At 40.7% G+C, this 17,802-nt stretch overlaps 1 protein-coding gene across 1 annotated transcript in view; it reads right to left on the bottom strand.

Moving 5' to 3' along the window:
* The window catches only part of LOC138963928 (receptor-type tyrosine-protein phosphatase mu-like), a 500,599-nt gene that overhangs the window by 17,234 nt on the left and 465,563 nt on the right, over window positions 1-17,802 (bottom strand). The window contains exons 7-12 of the mRNA XM_070335790.1: window positions 17,332-17,463; window positions 14,214-14,363; window positions 10,882-11,013; window positions 5,034-5,183; window positions 4,594-4,722; window positions 403-508 (exon numbers count right to left, since the gene is read on the bottom strand). Of these exons, the coding sequence (XP_070191891.1) occupies window positions 403-508; window positions 4,594-4,722; window positions 5,034-5,183; window positions 10,882-11,013; window positions 14,214-14,363; window positions 17,332-17,463 (799 nt within the window). The remainder of the gene's footprint in view (window positions 1-402; window positions 509-4,593; window positions 4,723-5,033; window positions 5,184-10,881; window positions 11,014-14,213; window positions 14,364-17,331; window positions 17,464-17,802) is intronic.

The following is a 17,802-nucleotide window of genomic DNA, read 5'->3' as shown; positions in this document are numbered from 1 at the left end:
CTACATATTACAAAATATAAGTATAGATACATTCCGCACGAAGGAGTGCTTTTTGCCCAAACATATCTGCAATACTATGAAATAAGTTTTTTTAAAAAAGGGCGTGCTGTTCTGATGGTAGGTATTCTATTCGCTTTAAGGTGAAAGATTGATTTGCCATCTTAGTTAAGCTTATTTGTCCGCAAATACACACATTTCTGTTCCGGACAACCCTACATTTTGCAGAGTTGTTTTATTGAGTGTCAAACTACGTCACCAAAACTCATGTTGATATGATAATTACTTCATCTACGTATAGCACATGACAATATAAATTCAAAGTTGTACAAATCGTTTGTGTTTGCTGTTAACACACCATGGACAATGCTACATGTTAGTAGTTTACTAATTAACATCAGGTACCTTATGATGATGATGGCGATCACCACGCAAAGAGCAATCAACACAACGACACCGCCAGCCGCGCCTCCAATCAGCGGTGTGTTCGAACCAGAGCTGGACACTTGCCCTGTTGATGCCATTGTCAGATCCATGGAATAATCGATGAAATGGTGATGTGTGGGAATCATAAAACGTTTAACCTTAGTTCGCTTTTTCCCTCCCGAGTTGTTCTTTGCTACGGGTGACAAGTGGAGGTCAGCTTTTAATACAGTATAGAGGAGAAACTGGCCACAAAGCACCCAGTACATGACAAAGAGATAGTAAAATCACTACAATCAAAGAAAATATCAAGACCATTCAATAAATGTGATACTGTAATATAACAATTTGCTGTAAAACTACAAGCAAAAATTGCGACCAAAAACGGTTACGCACACTATACGTCTTTGCCGACTTACCTCATGTTCTGTGGTGTTCATAAGAATTCTGTTGTATCTTTGCTTGTTTAAAGCCCCAGTCTGTCTCAAATGGTTTACAGAACGATTTAAATCTTCTCACGAAAAAAGAAGTTCTAACCTCATGGAACACACTTGCAATAGCATTTAACAGCATTAAATGACACAGTCCGTTTGAATGGCTATTAAGCTTGCGTAAGCCACACGCCAGATTTCGTGGTTTATTTTACCCATAAGCAATCGTGGACCCGTGTTACACACTTTCCTTTTTTTCTCTCACAATTTCGTCGTCAGTTTGTGATTTCAATGGGACTCGCTGTATCTGCAATAGCACGTTATTGTGTACCTCTGAATCTAAAATGCAACAAACGACTGCGAGTCACATGAACCTATCGGCGGCGGTTGGCTTAAAAAAAGCAAGCGATATGCAGAAAATTCATCTGCTTGGGGAAAGACGACCTGGCGTGACGTGCTTCAAGGCTTCCTTTTTACATTTAGTCAAGTTTTGACTAAATGTATTAACGTAGAGGGGGGAATCGAGACGAGGGTCATATGGTGTATGTGTGTCTGTGTGTGTGTGTGTGTGTGTAGAGCGATTCAGAGAAAACTACTGGACCGATCTTTATGAAATTTGACATGAGAGTTCCTGGGTATGAAATCCCCAGACGTTTTTTTCATTTTTTCGATAAATGTCTTTGATGACGTCATATCCGGCTTTTCGTGAAAGTTGAGGCGGCACTGTCACGCTCTCATTTTTCAACCAAATTGGTTGAAATTTTGTTCAAGTAATCTTCGACGAAGACTTCGGTATTGCATTTCAGCTTGGTGGCTTAAAAATTAATTAATGACTTTGGTCATTAAAAATCTAAAAATTGTAAAAAAAAATAAAAAATTATGGAACGATCCAAGTTTACGTTCATCTTATTCTCCATCATTTTCTGATTCCAAAAACATATACATATGTTATATTTGGATTAAAAACAAGCTCTGAAAATTAAAAATATAAAAATTATTATCAACATTTTTTTTTCGAAATCAATTTAAAAACACTTTCATCTTATTCCTTGTCGGTTCCTGATTCCAAAAACATATAGATATGATATGTTTGGATTCAAAACACGCTCACAAAGTTAAAACGAAGAGAGGTACAGAAAAGCGTGCTATCCTTCTCAGCGCAACTACTACCCCGCTCTTCTTGTCAATTTCACTGCCTTCGCCATGAGCGGTGGACTGACGATGCTACGGTCTTGCTGAAACATTGCATTGCGTTCAGTTTCATTCTGTGAGTTCGACAGCTACTTGACTAAATGTTGTATTTTCGCCTTACGCGACTTGTTTTTAAACTTTCCAAACTTCGAGTTGTATTGATCTTGTTTTGGTGAAAAAATAAATCTTGTATGATTTAAACATGTTTGTGTTACAAGCTGTCAAATAATTATATAGATTTTAAAAGTTAGTTCGAGCGCCAAAACGAGGCGTCCGATTGTGGTACTAGACAATCCGGCTGGCCATGCAAAAACAAATTCTTTGACAAATGCTCGCTCTTTACGGAGGGTACCTAGGGTGTTCTCAAGCGGTGAGTGTTCAAACAAAAGGGTGTTTGTACTGTGTGTAAAAGCTGGCAGTGTCTGTGACCAGAAACTGATGTTTTACGTGAAGCTGAGTGTGCCTCTAAATATTGTCCAAATAAACGTATGTCTTTCTTGAAATGTTGCCATTTATTGTCTGTCTTTGTGAAATGCGAGTGTTTTCCATGGCGTAACCTGCGTAACGACTGGTGTCGCACTTTGGGTACCTCACTTCGATCAGCGTAACGCCCCAAATGAGCTTCAAATAGAAAAGCAGATAAAAGACCAAAAATAAAACCGGGCCACAATACATGAAATGCAAATTACTTTCTGTATACATTTTGCAAATCAAATTTGTTCATGGCGTCACATGATGCGCAGGTTACGCTCGACGTTTGATTCAAAGTAACTCTACTTACCTTTACAATCTAAATGTTGTAAGAACCATGTAAACCAGTGATGTTTTTCTTTTGTAAATCAGATAATACAGTATTTCTGCTTTATGAAAAGATATATTTCAAGAACAAACTGCAGATTAAAATGCTGACCAGTTTTCCCCCTTTATGTTACCAGTACTGAAGAACAACTCTCGTATTAGTCTACCTGCTCTCTTCACAAGGCGCATACAATTAATAAACAAACCCATTCGTTTCCGAATAGGTATGGCGTACTCGTACATGGGCCAGAAAGGAAAACTCTACGTTCCCAAATCGAGTATGCGAGGACGTAATATTTCCAACCACAGATATGCACATCCACAAAAACACAGGTGTTCGCAACGGAAGTTTGGCAAGCAGTTTCATGGATAAGAGAAAATAATAAAATACAAAAGTAAAACGACAAAAGTCGTTAGTGCATTCTACGTATGGAGGGTGCTTGTCAAGAGTTTCTGTTTACAGACGACACACTTACCGTTCTGTTTCAAACAAAATGCCCTAAAGTCACCTGGCAAATTTGAGAAACGATTTTAGGTGGGGTATGGATTTCTAGTTAAAGGGAGTAGAGAGGGGGACCTGTCAACCTTTCCTTCATCTCTTCCCCATTGCACCCATCTCGTAGAGATGGAGGGGAGTAAAGAGATGTGAAGGTTCGCTGTGTTCCCATCTCGTTATATACGCGAGAGGAGGTTCTGTCGAATCGTCCCATCCCCTTGCACCCGTCTGATAAAGACGGAGGGAAAACCATGGGATGATACGCTGAGCTCTCCTCTTCTCAGCCTCCACCCCCTTCTTCTTTGGTTTAAGCGTGTTTTTATTAATTTTCCTTGTATACACGTTTTAAACACGTTATAAAACTGATAATCAATACACATTCTGATAACAAGACATGGCGAACAAGTGATAACTTCGACCCTTTTCTTTCAAAATAGTTCATAATATTTTATACAAATAAAATGAACAGAGAAAGAGAGAGAGAGAGAGAGAGAGAGAGAGAGAGAGAGAGAGAGAGAGAGAGAGAGAGAGAGAGAGAGAGAGAATGACAATGACAATGCCTTGGGGGGGGGGGGGGGGTGAGATAGGGGGTAGGATGGGAGATAGAGGATATAATTAGAGGTTAAAAGGTGGGGGGAGAAATTAATAGGGGGTAGGATGGGAGAATCAGAGGTTAGTATGAGAGGTAGAGATAAATGGGGAGGGGGGGTTGAGATAGGGGGTCGGATGGGAGGAAGAGGCTGGGGGGGAAGATAGGGGGTAAGATGTGAGCTAGACGTTCGGGGTGGGGGGATTTGGGTCAGGATTGGAGGTAGAGACAACGGGGGGGGGGGGGGGGCGGATAGTGTGTATATAGGGAGGTAGATGCAAAGGAGGGGATAGTGGGTGGGTGGGAGGTATTGGCTTTCAGAGAGTAGTATATATTGAGGTAGATACAAAGGGCGGGGATAGGGGGGTAGGATTGGAGGTGGAGGCTAGATGAGGGGGGGGAGGGGTACGATGGGAGGTAGTGGCTAGGGGGGTGGATATAGGGAGGTAGATACAAAGGGCGGGGATAGGGGGTAGGATGGGAGGTGGAGGCTAGTAGGGGGGGAGGGGGTTAGGATGAGAGGTAGAGGCTAGGGGTGGGGGGATAGGGGGTAGTAAAAACAAAGTTTCTAACATTCACATCAAACTTGGTTCGGTTTGCATTTATTTAGTTGATTAATAATGTAAGATTTTTTCCGATAAAATTCAGGTACTAGGTGTGTTACGTACTTGCGCAGAGGACCCCTTCAAAACCGTCCATACAGCCTGCTGCACAATGTCCGTCGTCATGACGACAGGCGCCATTGCAGTTCCCACATAACTTTGAACATTCTTCGCCGTACTTGCCCTGTTCACACGCTGAAACACAATGCACCGCATTAAGCAGAACATTCCACACACAATCAAACCGCTCGACCAATTAAACAACCCACTTCTCACTGAGGGGCAGACAGAAAGTACTACAAAACACAAATATAGGGTTTGTATCGCATCAATATTAGTGTCTTTTAAGGATCGCACACAAAATTCGTCTTTGTAGAAGATGATCGCTTAACAGATTTTTTTAAAATCTGCTAGAACATTCTGTATTAGTTCAAATAATGATTTGTTGCAGTACCATCCGCTCGCTTAAGAGCTGGGCAAAAGTGAAAAACGTATGTGTTACTTACTCTCATTGCAGAAACCGTTTTCTCCCGGAAGGTATCCTGCTGTACATCCACCTACACATCTGCCTGTGTCATTTTCACATGATCCGTCACCATCACAATTCTCACTGCAGTTCAGATCACAGCTGGCTCCGTACCTTTTCCCGATGCAAACTGAAAGCATATAGGCACTCATTCCAGTGAGCGCTGCACGATCATTAGAATCGGCGTTCAGAGAAATCTGTTTGATGGGTACGTCTATTTCTATATATAATATTAATCCATTGACACAATTGTCAACGGTCCACATTCTCTTTGTATTCAAAAAGTGCGCTGAAGTTAACGCATGCACATAATTTTATTTGCAACTTGAGAATAGGGCTAACTTGCTCTCCCGCTTGACATTAATACTGACCAGTGCTTCTAAAATTTGGAAAAAAGTCGCAGCTATACAATATATATATGTGTGTAGTTTCAGCCACAGGGCAGGATTTTTTACTCACCTGAATTAAATTAGCAATGTTAGCAGGCACAACAAGTAACGCCCCAAGACATTTGGGATTATTACTGTTCATGATTGTTATAGCCAGTATTTCCGGAAGCTGGTGGCCGCATATGAAAACAAGTCGCGTAAGGCGAAAAAACAACATTTAGTCAAGTAGCTGTCGAACTCACAGAATGAAACTGAACGCAATGCAATTTTTCAGCAAGACCGTATACTCGTAGCAGCGTCAGTCCACCGCTCATGGCAAAGGCAGTGAAATTGACAAGAAGAGCGGGGTAGTACTTGCGCTGAGAAGGATAGCACGCTTTTCTGTACCTCTCTTTGTTTTAACTTACTGAGCGTGTTTTTAATCCAAACATATCATATCTATATGTTTTTGGAATCATGAACCGACAAGGAATAAGATGAAAGTGTTTTTAAATTGATTTCGAAAATTTAATTTTGATAATATTTTTTATATTTTTAATTTTCAGAGCTTGTTTTTAATCCAAATATAACATATTTATATGTTTTTGGAATTAGAAATTGAAGGAGAATAAGATGAACGTAAATTTGGATCGTTTTATTAAAAAAAAATGTTCTTTTACATTTTTCAGATTTTTAATGACCAAAGTCATTAATTAATTTTTAAGCCACCAAGCTGAAATGCAATACCGAAGTCCGGGCTTCGTCGAAGATTACTTGACCAAAATTTCAACTTTCAACCAATTTGGTTGAAAAATGAGAGCGTGACAGTGCCGCCTCAACTTTCACGAAAAGCCGGATATGACGTTATCAAAGACATGTATCAAAAAAATGAAAAGGATATCATACCCAGGAACTCTCATGTCAAATTTCAAAAAGATCGGTCCAGTAGTTTAGTCTGAATCGCTCTACACACACACACAGACAGACAGACACACACACGCACGCACGCACATACACCACGACCCTCGTCTCGATTCCCCCCTCTACGTTAAAACATTTAGTCAAAACTTGACTAAATGTAACGAGCGTTAACTGAATAAGCGGAGTCCGTGGGGAAAAAAAAGAAAAAGTCCGTGAATCATGTCCATGCCCAGTGACCGGCTCGATCGCCCCACACGTGTCAGCCCGGTGTCACGTGGTGCACAGATTTTTATTTCATTTTTTAAATCTCAGCCAGTGTTCAAACTGGGTCATCAGCTCCTCAAAAACCAGACAGCGAGACTGGTTAACTGTAGTCGTGCTCTGTCAAGAAAAACACCTGTGCTCTGGTTTGTATGTTCTTGCTGTTGTCAGTCTGTGTTGTCTTATTTTGTTTACTTTTAGTCAATTTGAGATTAAATGTGTTCACATAGACGGGGGATGGAGACGAGGGTCTTGGTGTGTGTGTGTGTGTGTGTGTGTGTGTGTGTGTTTGTGTGTGTGTGTGTGTGTGTGTGTGTAGAGCGATATGTGAGTAAACTACTGGACCGATCTTCATACCAAGAAAATCTCATGTAAAGTTTCATGAAGATCGGTTCAGTATTTTAAAAACAATTTCATCTGATTCTTTTAAGTATCGTGATTCCAACAACATAATTATATAGATATGTTATGTTTGGATTAAAAGCAAGGTCTGAAAATTAGAAAGAATATCAAAACGCGCGTTTAGCTGTGAAATGCTGTTCGCTAATGCGCTATACTGGCTTGTCACTTTCTGAACGATCTCTGTTGTGTGAACGTGTCGGCAAGTCCGCAAGGCATGAATGCTGGTGACACAGCTGTGGAGTATATGTGTGGTCAATTTCATTTTGTCAGTTGGAAGGGTTGACTAAATGTAGTAATATCGCTTCACGCAAATCGTTTTGACATGACGAGATTTGGAAGTGAATAGAGAGGTCGACTTCAAGGAGTTAGAACATAACGAATGAACAGACTTGTGTTTGTTTACCCTCTATCGCGGCCTTTGAAGGCAAGAGGTTGTCCCTCGTACACAGTTTTCCCCTCATTGGGCGACACACTGACAACAAATAATCTTTTAGTTTCCGAGACAAACGTGACTTATCATTCTTCAACTAATAATTAGTTTAACGTTAAGCAAATAAACGCATTTTCACAATTATTGTGAAAATGCGTTTATTTGCTTAACGTTAAAATGTTGATATGGGTTTGTTCACCGCAGACCTGAATTATTCTGTCCAACAGATCACTAACTATTTAAGTTATAAACTTGTTAACATACCATAAAACAACAATATTTCCTTCGTGGTTTGCTTGCAGATTATGTGTGTGTGCGTGTGCTTGTGTGTGTGAGAGAGAGAGAGGAACGTTTTGTGCAGTAACGCATCATTTGAACACTGACCAAAATATCCTTATTCTGTATAATAAAGAAAACGCTCAAGCAAAGGGTTTAGTACCTATTAAACGCCCATCCCCAACTTTTGGACAAAATTGGGGTGGGGGGGGGGGTGGGGGCGTATACAATGTAGTTTACGGTATATTTTAATGTAATACTAATGTTCTTGTGTTTCGTTTGTATTTATGTTAATACACAGCAGCTTCAATACCTGTACGTATTTGAGATAATTAAGTACAATTGCTACTATTTGATTTTATACACAGCCTGGTTGCACTCTTAAACGGATCTTGTATTACTGTTACAGAAAACGAGCTTCATGATGAAGCGTTAAAATATTGTTTTTTATTGTTGGCGATCTTTTTACAGTTCAGGGCATGTCATCATCAGATAGTGTGAAGAACAGGGTAGGTGGTCCAAGAGACCTATACCTTGCAAGTAAATCGTACAGTACATTACGAAAACAAGCGGCAGTTCTCTTGATGGTTTTCATTTGTATAAGGTGTCATAGACACCGGGGTTGTCACCAGCATCCTTGAGATCTTGTGCACACACTCTGTTCAAATTTCCTGAAGCTAATGGAGATTTCATCTGCATGTAAAATGAAGCAACTTAGTTTAGCTGATATGTATCAAACGCTACAGTGGACTGAAGGAGATACATCGTATCTGTAAGTTTGAAATCTATCTAAGTTGAACCGTCTTTTTTGCTAATACATTGACTGTGAAATGTGTGTAGGCCTTAGACTTCTTCTTCTTCTTCTTCTTCTTCTTCTTCTTCTTCTTCTTCTACGTTCCCGGCCATGCGTCTAGATGTCCAGTCCAGTGTTGAGTGCGAATCCCGCAGAGGCCTTAGACGTTTAAAAGCATTCTAGTCACCAGGGAAAAGCCAAGAAAATGCTATTTCTTCTCCATTTTCAGTTACAGAAATATTCAAAGGGACATGCAGGGATTCAACATTTCAAAATCTTGCAGAGATGTTCAACATTATAATTAATATAAATCGAAACTGAAATACTAGACACTTTAAAAAGAATTTTGGTACACTATTTTTTTTGATTACGAATCATTGTGTGCAACTCTCTTCATAACTTTCTTTTATGAAGTGTACGTATTTGTTCTAGAAATAGGCGCGTTCCCTGTTTTGAGCGAACACTGTTTTCATGGTGCACTAACCTGTGCTTTGAAAAAGATGCAAATAATACACAACGGCCATAACTTCTCTTTATTTCAATGAATTTCAACTTTAGATACAGCGATTTAAAGTGCAGATTAAAAACAATCATTGTATGCAGAAATAAAAAAAAAGATGGTTTGATCTTACGATACAATTTTGACACACGCTATGAATATGAATCAAAATGAACACATAAAAACCAGTCAACTGGCACTTCATAATCATTTACGAATACGAAGAAGAAAAATAATGAAGTTCATTGTGCGTCTCGAACCTGGGACAACTGGTGATGAAGCACAATGTTATAACCGTTACCCCACGAAGGCTCGTTGTTTAAGAGCAGAATTTAAGAAGACGAATCCTGCCAACATTAGCGCGGGAGCATGAGGGAACGCCAGTCCCACATACACGCAAACAAAAATGATCTCATGGCCCTAGACAAACGTTTTTTTCACAATTTACCCCCCCCCCCCCAAAAAAAAAAAGAGCATATTTTATAAACTGAACAGGAAAAGCGCGCATGATTCATAAAAAATACACTAAAAAATTATAGCACTGATGGGGCTCGAACTAGTGACTTTAGGAACCGCAGCGCAGCATAACCAGTGACCTATGCAGACATCTGTCGAAAGCGGAACAACTAAGAATGTAGTCTATTTTGTGAGATGCAAAAAAAACCGGCAAAGCTCACTGTATAACGCGACTCAGTGAAAAGGCCCGTTGGATGACTGTGTCGGGTGAATTAGGTCAGTTCGACCGTCGCTTACCCCGCCGCTTTGCACAAAAAATTAAGTTGCTATCTGCACGGTCCTCCTACAGCAGGCTCATTTTTATATTTAGTCAAGTTTTGACTAAATATTTTAACATCGAGGGGGAATCGAAACGAGGGTATGGTGTATGTGTGTCTGTCTGTCTGTCTGTCTGTCTGTGCGTGTGTGTGTGTGTGTGTGTGTGTGTAGAGCGATTCAGACTAAACTACTGGACCGATCTTTATGAAATTTGACATGAGAGTTCCTGGGTATGAAATCCCCGAACGTTTTTTTCATTTTTTTTATAAATGTCTTTGATGACGTCATATCCGGCTTTTCGTGAAAGTTGAGGCGGCACTGTCACGCCCTCATTTTTCAACCAAATTGGTTGAAATTTTGGTCAAGTAATCTTCGACGAAGCCCGGGGTTCGGTATTGCATTTCAGCTTGGTGGCTTAAAAATTAATTAATGACTTTGGTCATTAAAAATCGGAAAATTGTAAAAAAAATTAAAAATTTATAAAACGATCCAAATTTACGTTTATCTTATTCTCCATCATTTGCTGATTCCAAAAACATATAAATATGTTATATTCGGATTAAAAACAAGCTCTGAAAATTAAATATATAAAAATTATTATCAAATTTTTTTTTTCGAAATCGTTTTAAAAACACTTTCATCTTATTCCTTGTCGGTTCCTGATTCCAAAAACATATAGATATGATATGTTTGGATTAGAAACACGCTCAGAAAGTTAAAACGAAGAGAGGTACAGAAAAGCGTGCTATCCTCAGCGCAACGAATATCCCGCTCTTCTTGTCAATTCCACGGGCACTGCCTTTGCCACGGGCGGTGGAGTGACGATGCTACGAGTATACGGTCTTGCTGCGTTGCGTTGCGTTCAGTTTCATTCTGTGAGCCTCAGCTACTTGACTAAATATTGTATTTTCGCCTTACGCGACTTGTTTGTTTTGTTTTTTGGCCGCAGTCACGTAGGCCATCTCTAGTTATACGGTTTTGAACAGACCGTTATCATATGGTCCTGTTCAGTGAAATGACGAATGAAGGTGTCAGACCAAATTAGCTACAGGAAGAAACGAAGGAAGACGGAGAAGATGTGACATACACACAGTAGACATTTACCTTTACAAACAGGTGGCTTGTACCCGGGATTACACGAAGTACACGTCCCAGTGAAAGGGTCGCACTGGTCACCTCCACTGCAGTGACCACACGGCTCTGAGCAGTTTTCACCATAACCCCCGTTCCGACAAGCTGTAAAGGAGATATTTCAAGCAAGCTAAAGCTAACAAAACCAAACAAAACCACACACAAATTATTGTAAAACAGACGGTGTTTTAGTGTCGGGTGTTTTAGAAAGATCCTTAACGGAGCTATGGCTAAAACAACTCAAGAAGTATTATCTTTAGACTGCAATTTATGAATGTAAATATCACAACCCCCCATCCCCCTCACACACACACACACACACACGCACGCACGCACGCACGCACACACACACACACACACACACACACATTCTCTCTCTCTCTCTCTCCCTCTCTCTCTCTCTCTCCCTCTCTCCCTCTCTCTCTCTCTCTCTCTCTCTCTCTCTCTCTCTCTCCACGGGGGATAACCGGTCAAAGGCCGAACAGAAGCCGAAGGCCGCTCATGACACGTGTGAAGGCAAGTTTTGTCTGTTTTCTAGGTTTTGTTTGATTTATGTCGGGATTTAAGGTAAGCTACTGATTCAGCGATGACTAAATTTGTTTCTCGATGCATAAAAAGTCAGGGAGCGATTGATATTTGCCCGTAAATAGCCTTCAAAGCTGAAAATGTCCGCGATCGAGCACCGGAAATGGCTGTTCGATGGGTTTTGCAAGTAGAAATGTGCTTTATTTCACCAAATCAGCTCGTATTTGGTGTGGGTACGGGATTCTAGAGGACGAAGGAGTCATAAGATGTGCAAAGAAGTGCTATTTGGGAGTAGAATAAATCTTCCGAGACAGTAGACAAGAGAAGGTCATATTTGAGAGATGCGCGTAGGCCGATTGTCTTTCCGACAAGCGAATGATACAGCAGATTAATCATTCGTTTTGACCAGAAACCTAGTCTCTAGTTTTTATGAATGAGTTTTTTAATTAAAACAATCACGAGAACTCTCTCGCTTAGCCTAATGGCTGTTCGATGGGTTTCGCAAGTAGAAATGTGCTTTATTTCACCAAATCAGCTCGTATTTGACATCGGTTTGGTATATATATATATATTTTCTAATCCTACCGCGAACTGGATAGCAGACGCGGCACGACTGTTGCACCACACTTTGAAGTAATCCCACACTTTGAAGTAAATTACTTCAAAGTGTGGGGATGTGCCCCACACTTTGAAGTAAACCCATTTTTTACTTCAAAGTGTGGGGGGATCTTCCCACACTTTGAAGTAAACTCAGTTTTTACTTCAAAGTGTGGGGGGATCTTCCCACACTTTGAAGTAACTTACTTCAAAGCGTGGGACTTTTGCATCGCCTGTTTGAGCCTGATGATTTTGTCAAAAAAAATGGCAAAGTCTTTTGGATGAGTGAACAGAAAAAGTGAGCGAGCCAAGAAACATAGTGATGTTTGTTATCAGGCTTTAAGCAATGTCCCATTGTTGAGTGTGACGAAAACTCGTGGTGACGATTTTAAAACATGTTGGGTCACGCATGGTCCAATCTTACATGGTCCAACCTTACATGGTGCAACCTTACTTGGTCCAACCTTACATGGTCCAATCTTACATGGTCCATATATATATTATTGGACCATGTAAGATTGGACCATGTAAGATTGGACCATGTAAGATTGGACCATGTAAGGTTGGACCATGTAAGGTTGGACCATGTAAGGTTGGACCATGTAATATTGGACCATGTAAGGTTGGACCATGTAAGGTTGGACCATGTTATATTGGACCATGTAAGATTGGACCATGTAAGGTTGGACCATGTAAGGTTGGACCATGCAAGGTTGGACCATGCAAGGTTGGACCATGTAAAATTGGACCATGTAAGATTGGACCATGTAAGATTGGACCATGTAAGATTGGACCATGTAAGATTGGACCATGTAAGATTGGACCATGTAAGGTCGGACCATGTAAGTTTGGACCATGTAAGATTGGACCATGTAAGATTGGACCATGCGTGACCCAACATGTTTTAAAATCGTCATCACGAGTTTTCGTCACACTCAACAATGGGACATTGCTTAAAGCCTGATAACAAACAGCATTATGTTTCTTGGCTCGCTCACTTTTTCTGTTCACTCATCCAAAAGACTTTGCCATTTTTTTTTGACAAAATCATCAGGCTCAAACAGGCGATGCAAAAGTCCCACGCTTTGAAGTAAGTTACTTCAAAGTGTGGGAAGATCCCCCCACACTTTGAAGTAAAAACTGAGTTTACTTCAAAGTGTGGGAAGATCCCCCCACACTTTGAAGTAAAAAATGGGTTTACTTCAAAGTGTGGGGCACATCCCCACACTTTGAAGTAATTTACTTCAAAGTGTGGGATTACTTCAAGGATTAGAAAATATATATATATACCAAACCGATGTCAAATACGAGCTGATTTGGTGAAATAAAGCACATTTCTACTTGCGAAACCCATCGAACAGCCATTAGGCTAAGCGAGAGAGTTCTCGTGATTGTTTTAATTAAAAAACTCATTCATAAAAACTAGAGACTAGGTTTCTGGTCAAAACGAATGATTAATCTGCTGTATCATTCGCTTGTCGGAAAGACAATCGGCCTACGCGCATCTCTCAAATATGACCTTCTCTTGTCTACTGTCTCGGAAGATTTATTCTACTCCCAAATAGCACTTCTTTGCACCTCTTATGACTCCTTCGTCCTCTAGAATCCCGTATCCACACCAAATACGAGCTGATTTGGTGAAATAAAGCACATTTCTACTTGCAAAACCCATCGAACAGCCATTTCCGGTGCTCGATCGCGGACATTTTCAGCTTTGAAGGCTATTTACGGGCAAATATCAATCGCTCCCTGACTTTTTATGCATCGAGAAACAAATTTAGTCATCGCTGAATCAGTAGCTTACCTTAAATCCCGACATAAATCAAACAATACCTAGAAAACAGACAAAACTTGCCTTCACACGTGTCATGAGCGGCCTTCGGCTTCTGTTCGGCCTTTGACAGGTTATCCCCCGTGCTCTCTCTCTCTCTCTCTCTCTCTCTCTCTCTCTCTCTCTCTCTCTCTCTCTCTCTCTCTCTCTCAGTATGACACGGCCCTGCATCAATATTACTTTCTTTTCCCGTAGGGATCGCGCACAATTCGTATTTGTAAAAGATGATCGTAAAACCAATTTAAAAAATAATCTGTCCTACCATTCTGTAAACATTTAGATAATGAATAATTGCAGTTTTACCCGCTTGCCTATGCGCTTAGCAAAAGTGAAAAACGTACGTGTTACTTACTCTCATTGCAGAAACCCGATTGTCCCGGACGGTATCCTGCCTTACATCCACCCACACATCTGCCTGAGTCTTTGTCGCAGGATCCGTCACCACCACACTCCGTGCTGCAGTTCAGCTCACAGCTGGCTCCGTACCTATTCCCCTCGCAAACTGAAAGCATGAACAGTTATTCCAGTGAGCGCTGCACGATAATTAGAATCGGCGTTCAGAGGAATCTGTTTCATGGGTAAGTCTATTTCTGCATATAGGGGAAGGGCCCCTAATATGGACCACTTTTTGTTTATTGCTGATAACTAGCTTGTTTTCGTGCAAAGAAGTTTCATTTTGTGTTTGGTAGTCCTTCTTTCTTAGGTTAACCGTTAGGCCTAATTAGAGTAAAATAGCTTTGATACACATTCAGCAAAAATTAAATACAGAAAAAATCACAAAGGGTCCATATTAGGAGCCTGGGCGCCTAATATTTGACCAGTGAAGCGGCCTTCACGAATCACTGTAAAAAGCCCCCTATATTTCAAAATAACATGATACAACTTGGTGTACAAGTCAGCCTAATTAAAATATGCTCTAGATTTATCTGTTTCGGGTTGATGAGAGCATTATTTGAAGCACACCAGGAAACTAAAGAAGCTTATCAAAAACAGAGTGAAAATAAGTGAAATTATCAACTTCCACGAAAAGAAGACTTTTCGTTGCATTTTTTTGAAATCTCGAGGGCTAGTTATAGGTTATTACCAGCAAGCTTCTTAATGAATTAATGAAAATAGCCTTTAGCTTTTAATTTCTTCGATTTGTTGAAGGTGGTCCATATTAGGGGACTCGCACATACTTAGAGATTTTGCTATTATTTTTTGTTTGCATTAGAAACTCGGGGTCAACACTGCTAAAATGTAACAAATACGATTTTAGCTGTCATATATAGCCATTTTTGTGTTATGAAAGCTTTGGCTGTGGACAGAAACGAGTCCGTTTTAGGCGGCAAATTTAGAGTGAACGCTGCCAAAAGTGAAAAAAAGCGAAAAAGCCTAACGGTTTTCAGGTTTGTGTTTCTGCAACTGTTTTGACATGTGCAACTTATCCAGAGAGGGTGAATAAAACGAATGAAATTGTTTTGAGCGCTCTAGCGCCGTTAGTTTGTCAAAACAGGAGGTGGTCCATATTAGGAGCCGGTCCATATTAGGAGCCTTTCCCCTAGTAGGCCTACTCTATTGACACAAATAGTCAACGGTCCACATGCTCTTTGTAGTCAGATAATGCTCTGAAACTAAGGCATAGTCCTACAACTGGGTACTCGCACTTCAGAATCAGGCCGAGGCTGACTTGCTCCCACGTATAAACTACTACCAGTGATTCTAAATTTTGGAAATAAGTCTCAGCAATACAATACTAAAGTTTGTCATCATTTTCAGGAGTTTTAATTCATAACCAGCTGGGTAACAAATATTCGAGGTGGTGAATGGGTTTGAGCTTTCAGTTGAAACGTGGATTGTGAAAATAAAAGCCAATCAATGTTTGTTTGATTTGTAGAACCACCGCGGTTTTGGATTCGTGTTTCCGAGGACAACGACTGTAAATGTTCACTATCCAAGACCCAATCAGTGTTGGAAATTACCCCGACGTCTCATGGTCATTTTGCAACTAAGCTGTGCAATCTCACATTGCCCAACGAAAAGGCGTGACACACCTAAAAGAAAGGGTACATGCTAACAAGTGACTGACCTCACAAATATGATGCCAGCTCTGTGCATGTTTAGACTCGAAGAAAAGCGACGTAAAGTTTACATTTGACGTCACATTTTCAATTATGACGCGATCGACGCGTTTTGAGGCCCTGAATTGCATTCTTAAAATGCGGCTCACTTTGGGTTATTGTGTGTATTGTTGCACTACCAAAATAATGACAAAAACTATGTTTGGTGGCTAGTTGTCAGACCAGTATTAGTGTGTTGGTCCTCGGGAACCATATCGCCCTTTGTGACACCTTCGGCCTTGGTCGATAAAGATGAAACAAAAAACGATATGGTCCCCTCGGACCACAACAAAGCTGGTGTGCCAACAAGCCACCAACCATCTTATAGTGTAGTTTTACCCACAGGCAGGGTTTTTGACTCATCTTAGCAACATGGAGAGTCTTTCAATTAGCATTGTTAGGCCAGCTAGCAGTACGAAAACGAAAAACCTAAAGGTCAACAAGGGGTCAAGTTTGGGTGTAAAAATGGAAAAGTAGGCGATCATTTTTGGAAAGTTTTTTGAGCTATAATTTTAAGTTGGAGCGTTTTGTCGACTGAACTTGTCAAATCCAGGTGCACGGAGCCCCTGGGGCTTTTAGTCATACCTCAGGCAGCTATCCGTTAGAAGAACTACCAAGTTTCATTGACTTGCACCCAAAGAGTCCAGAACTGCGATTTTTTTTACGAATTAATTTCGTACTCGGACCCAGCTGGTCTTGACCTATTTTTGGATCTAAATTTAGATCAGGTAGATCACCACATCATGCACAAAAAGACACGTCACTAGCAAACTATGTCAGACATCATCATGAGTTTGTGTAAAACAAAATGGAGGCCGGAATCACTCAGTTGAATCGAACTCCGACCAAACACCACGTAATAACTAGGTTAATTTATGCACTCGCGTGAACAAGAAACTGTCGAGCTTCACAGATGTCGTCGTTGGGTAGTGCTGGGTTTGTTTTACTACCATAGGAGGATTTTTGAACTGTAAATGCACTCAGCTGCAACAAAAACGCAAAACGAAGGTTGTGAGCTGCACTGTGCCTTTAAGAATGTTTGTGTAACAAGCTGTCAATTTATTATTTAGATTTTAAAAGTTAGGTCTAGCGCCAAAACGCACCGTCCGATTGTCTGATTAGACAATCCGCAACATTAATTCTTTGAAAATTGCTCGCTCTTTACGTAGGCCACCCAGGATGTTCAAAAGCGGTGAGTGTGTAAATGAAAGGGTGTTTGTACTGTGTGTACAAGCATGACAGTATATGTGATGGTTTACGGGAGGCGTACTGTGCCTTTAAGTGAAGTGCCGGATAAAGGTGACCAAATCAGCTACAGAGAGAAACGAGGGAAAACGAAGAAGATGTGACATAAACACTGCAGTCATTTACCTTTACAATAATGTGGCTGGAACTGAGGCTGACATGAGGCACACGTCCCAGTGAAAGGGTCGCACTGGTCACCTCCCCTGCACTGACCACACGGCTCTGAGCAGTTCTTACCATAACCACCACTATGACAAACTGAAAACGAGATATTTCAAGCAAGCTAAAGTTAACAAAACAGAACCAAACCAAAATTGTTTGTTTGTAAAGCAAACGGTGTTTTAGTGTCAAGTATATTAGAAAGATCCGTAACGGACCTAATGCTACGCACTTCAAAAAGTATAATCCTGACACTAAAAGTAAAGTGCCTGAACACCCCCCCCCCCCAAACCCACCCCCACTCTCTGTATGTCTCAACGTCTTCCATCCCATCCCACCACACATAAATACTTACACTCACGCACACAATCACACTCACAAACACACTCACAAACACACACACACACACACACACACACACACACACACACACTATTA

The sequence above is a fragment of the Littorina saxatilis genome, linkage group LG4 (assembly GCF_037325665.1).
Source record: "Littorina saxatilis isolate snail1 linkage group LG4, US_GU_Lsax_2.0, whole genome shotgun sequence".
Lineage (NCBI taxonomy): Eukaryota > Metazoa > Mollusca > Gastropoda > Littorinimorpha > Littorinidae > Littorina > Littorina saxatilis.
The sequence above is the reverse complement of the archived record's forward strand: the minus strand, read 5'-3'. Positions and strand labels throughout refer to the sequence as shown.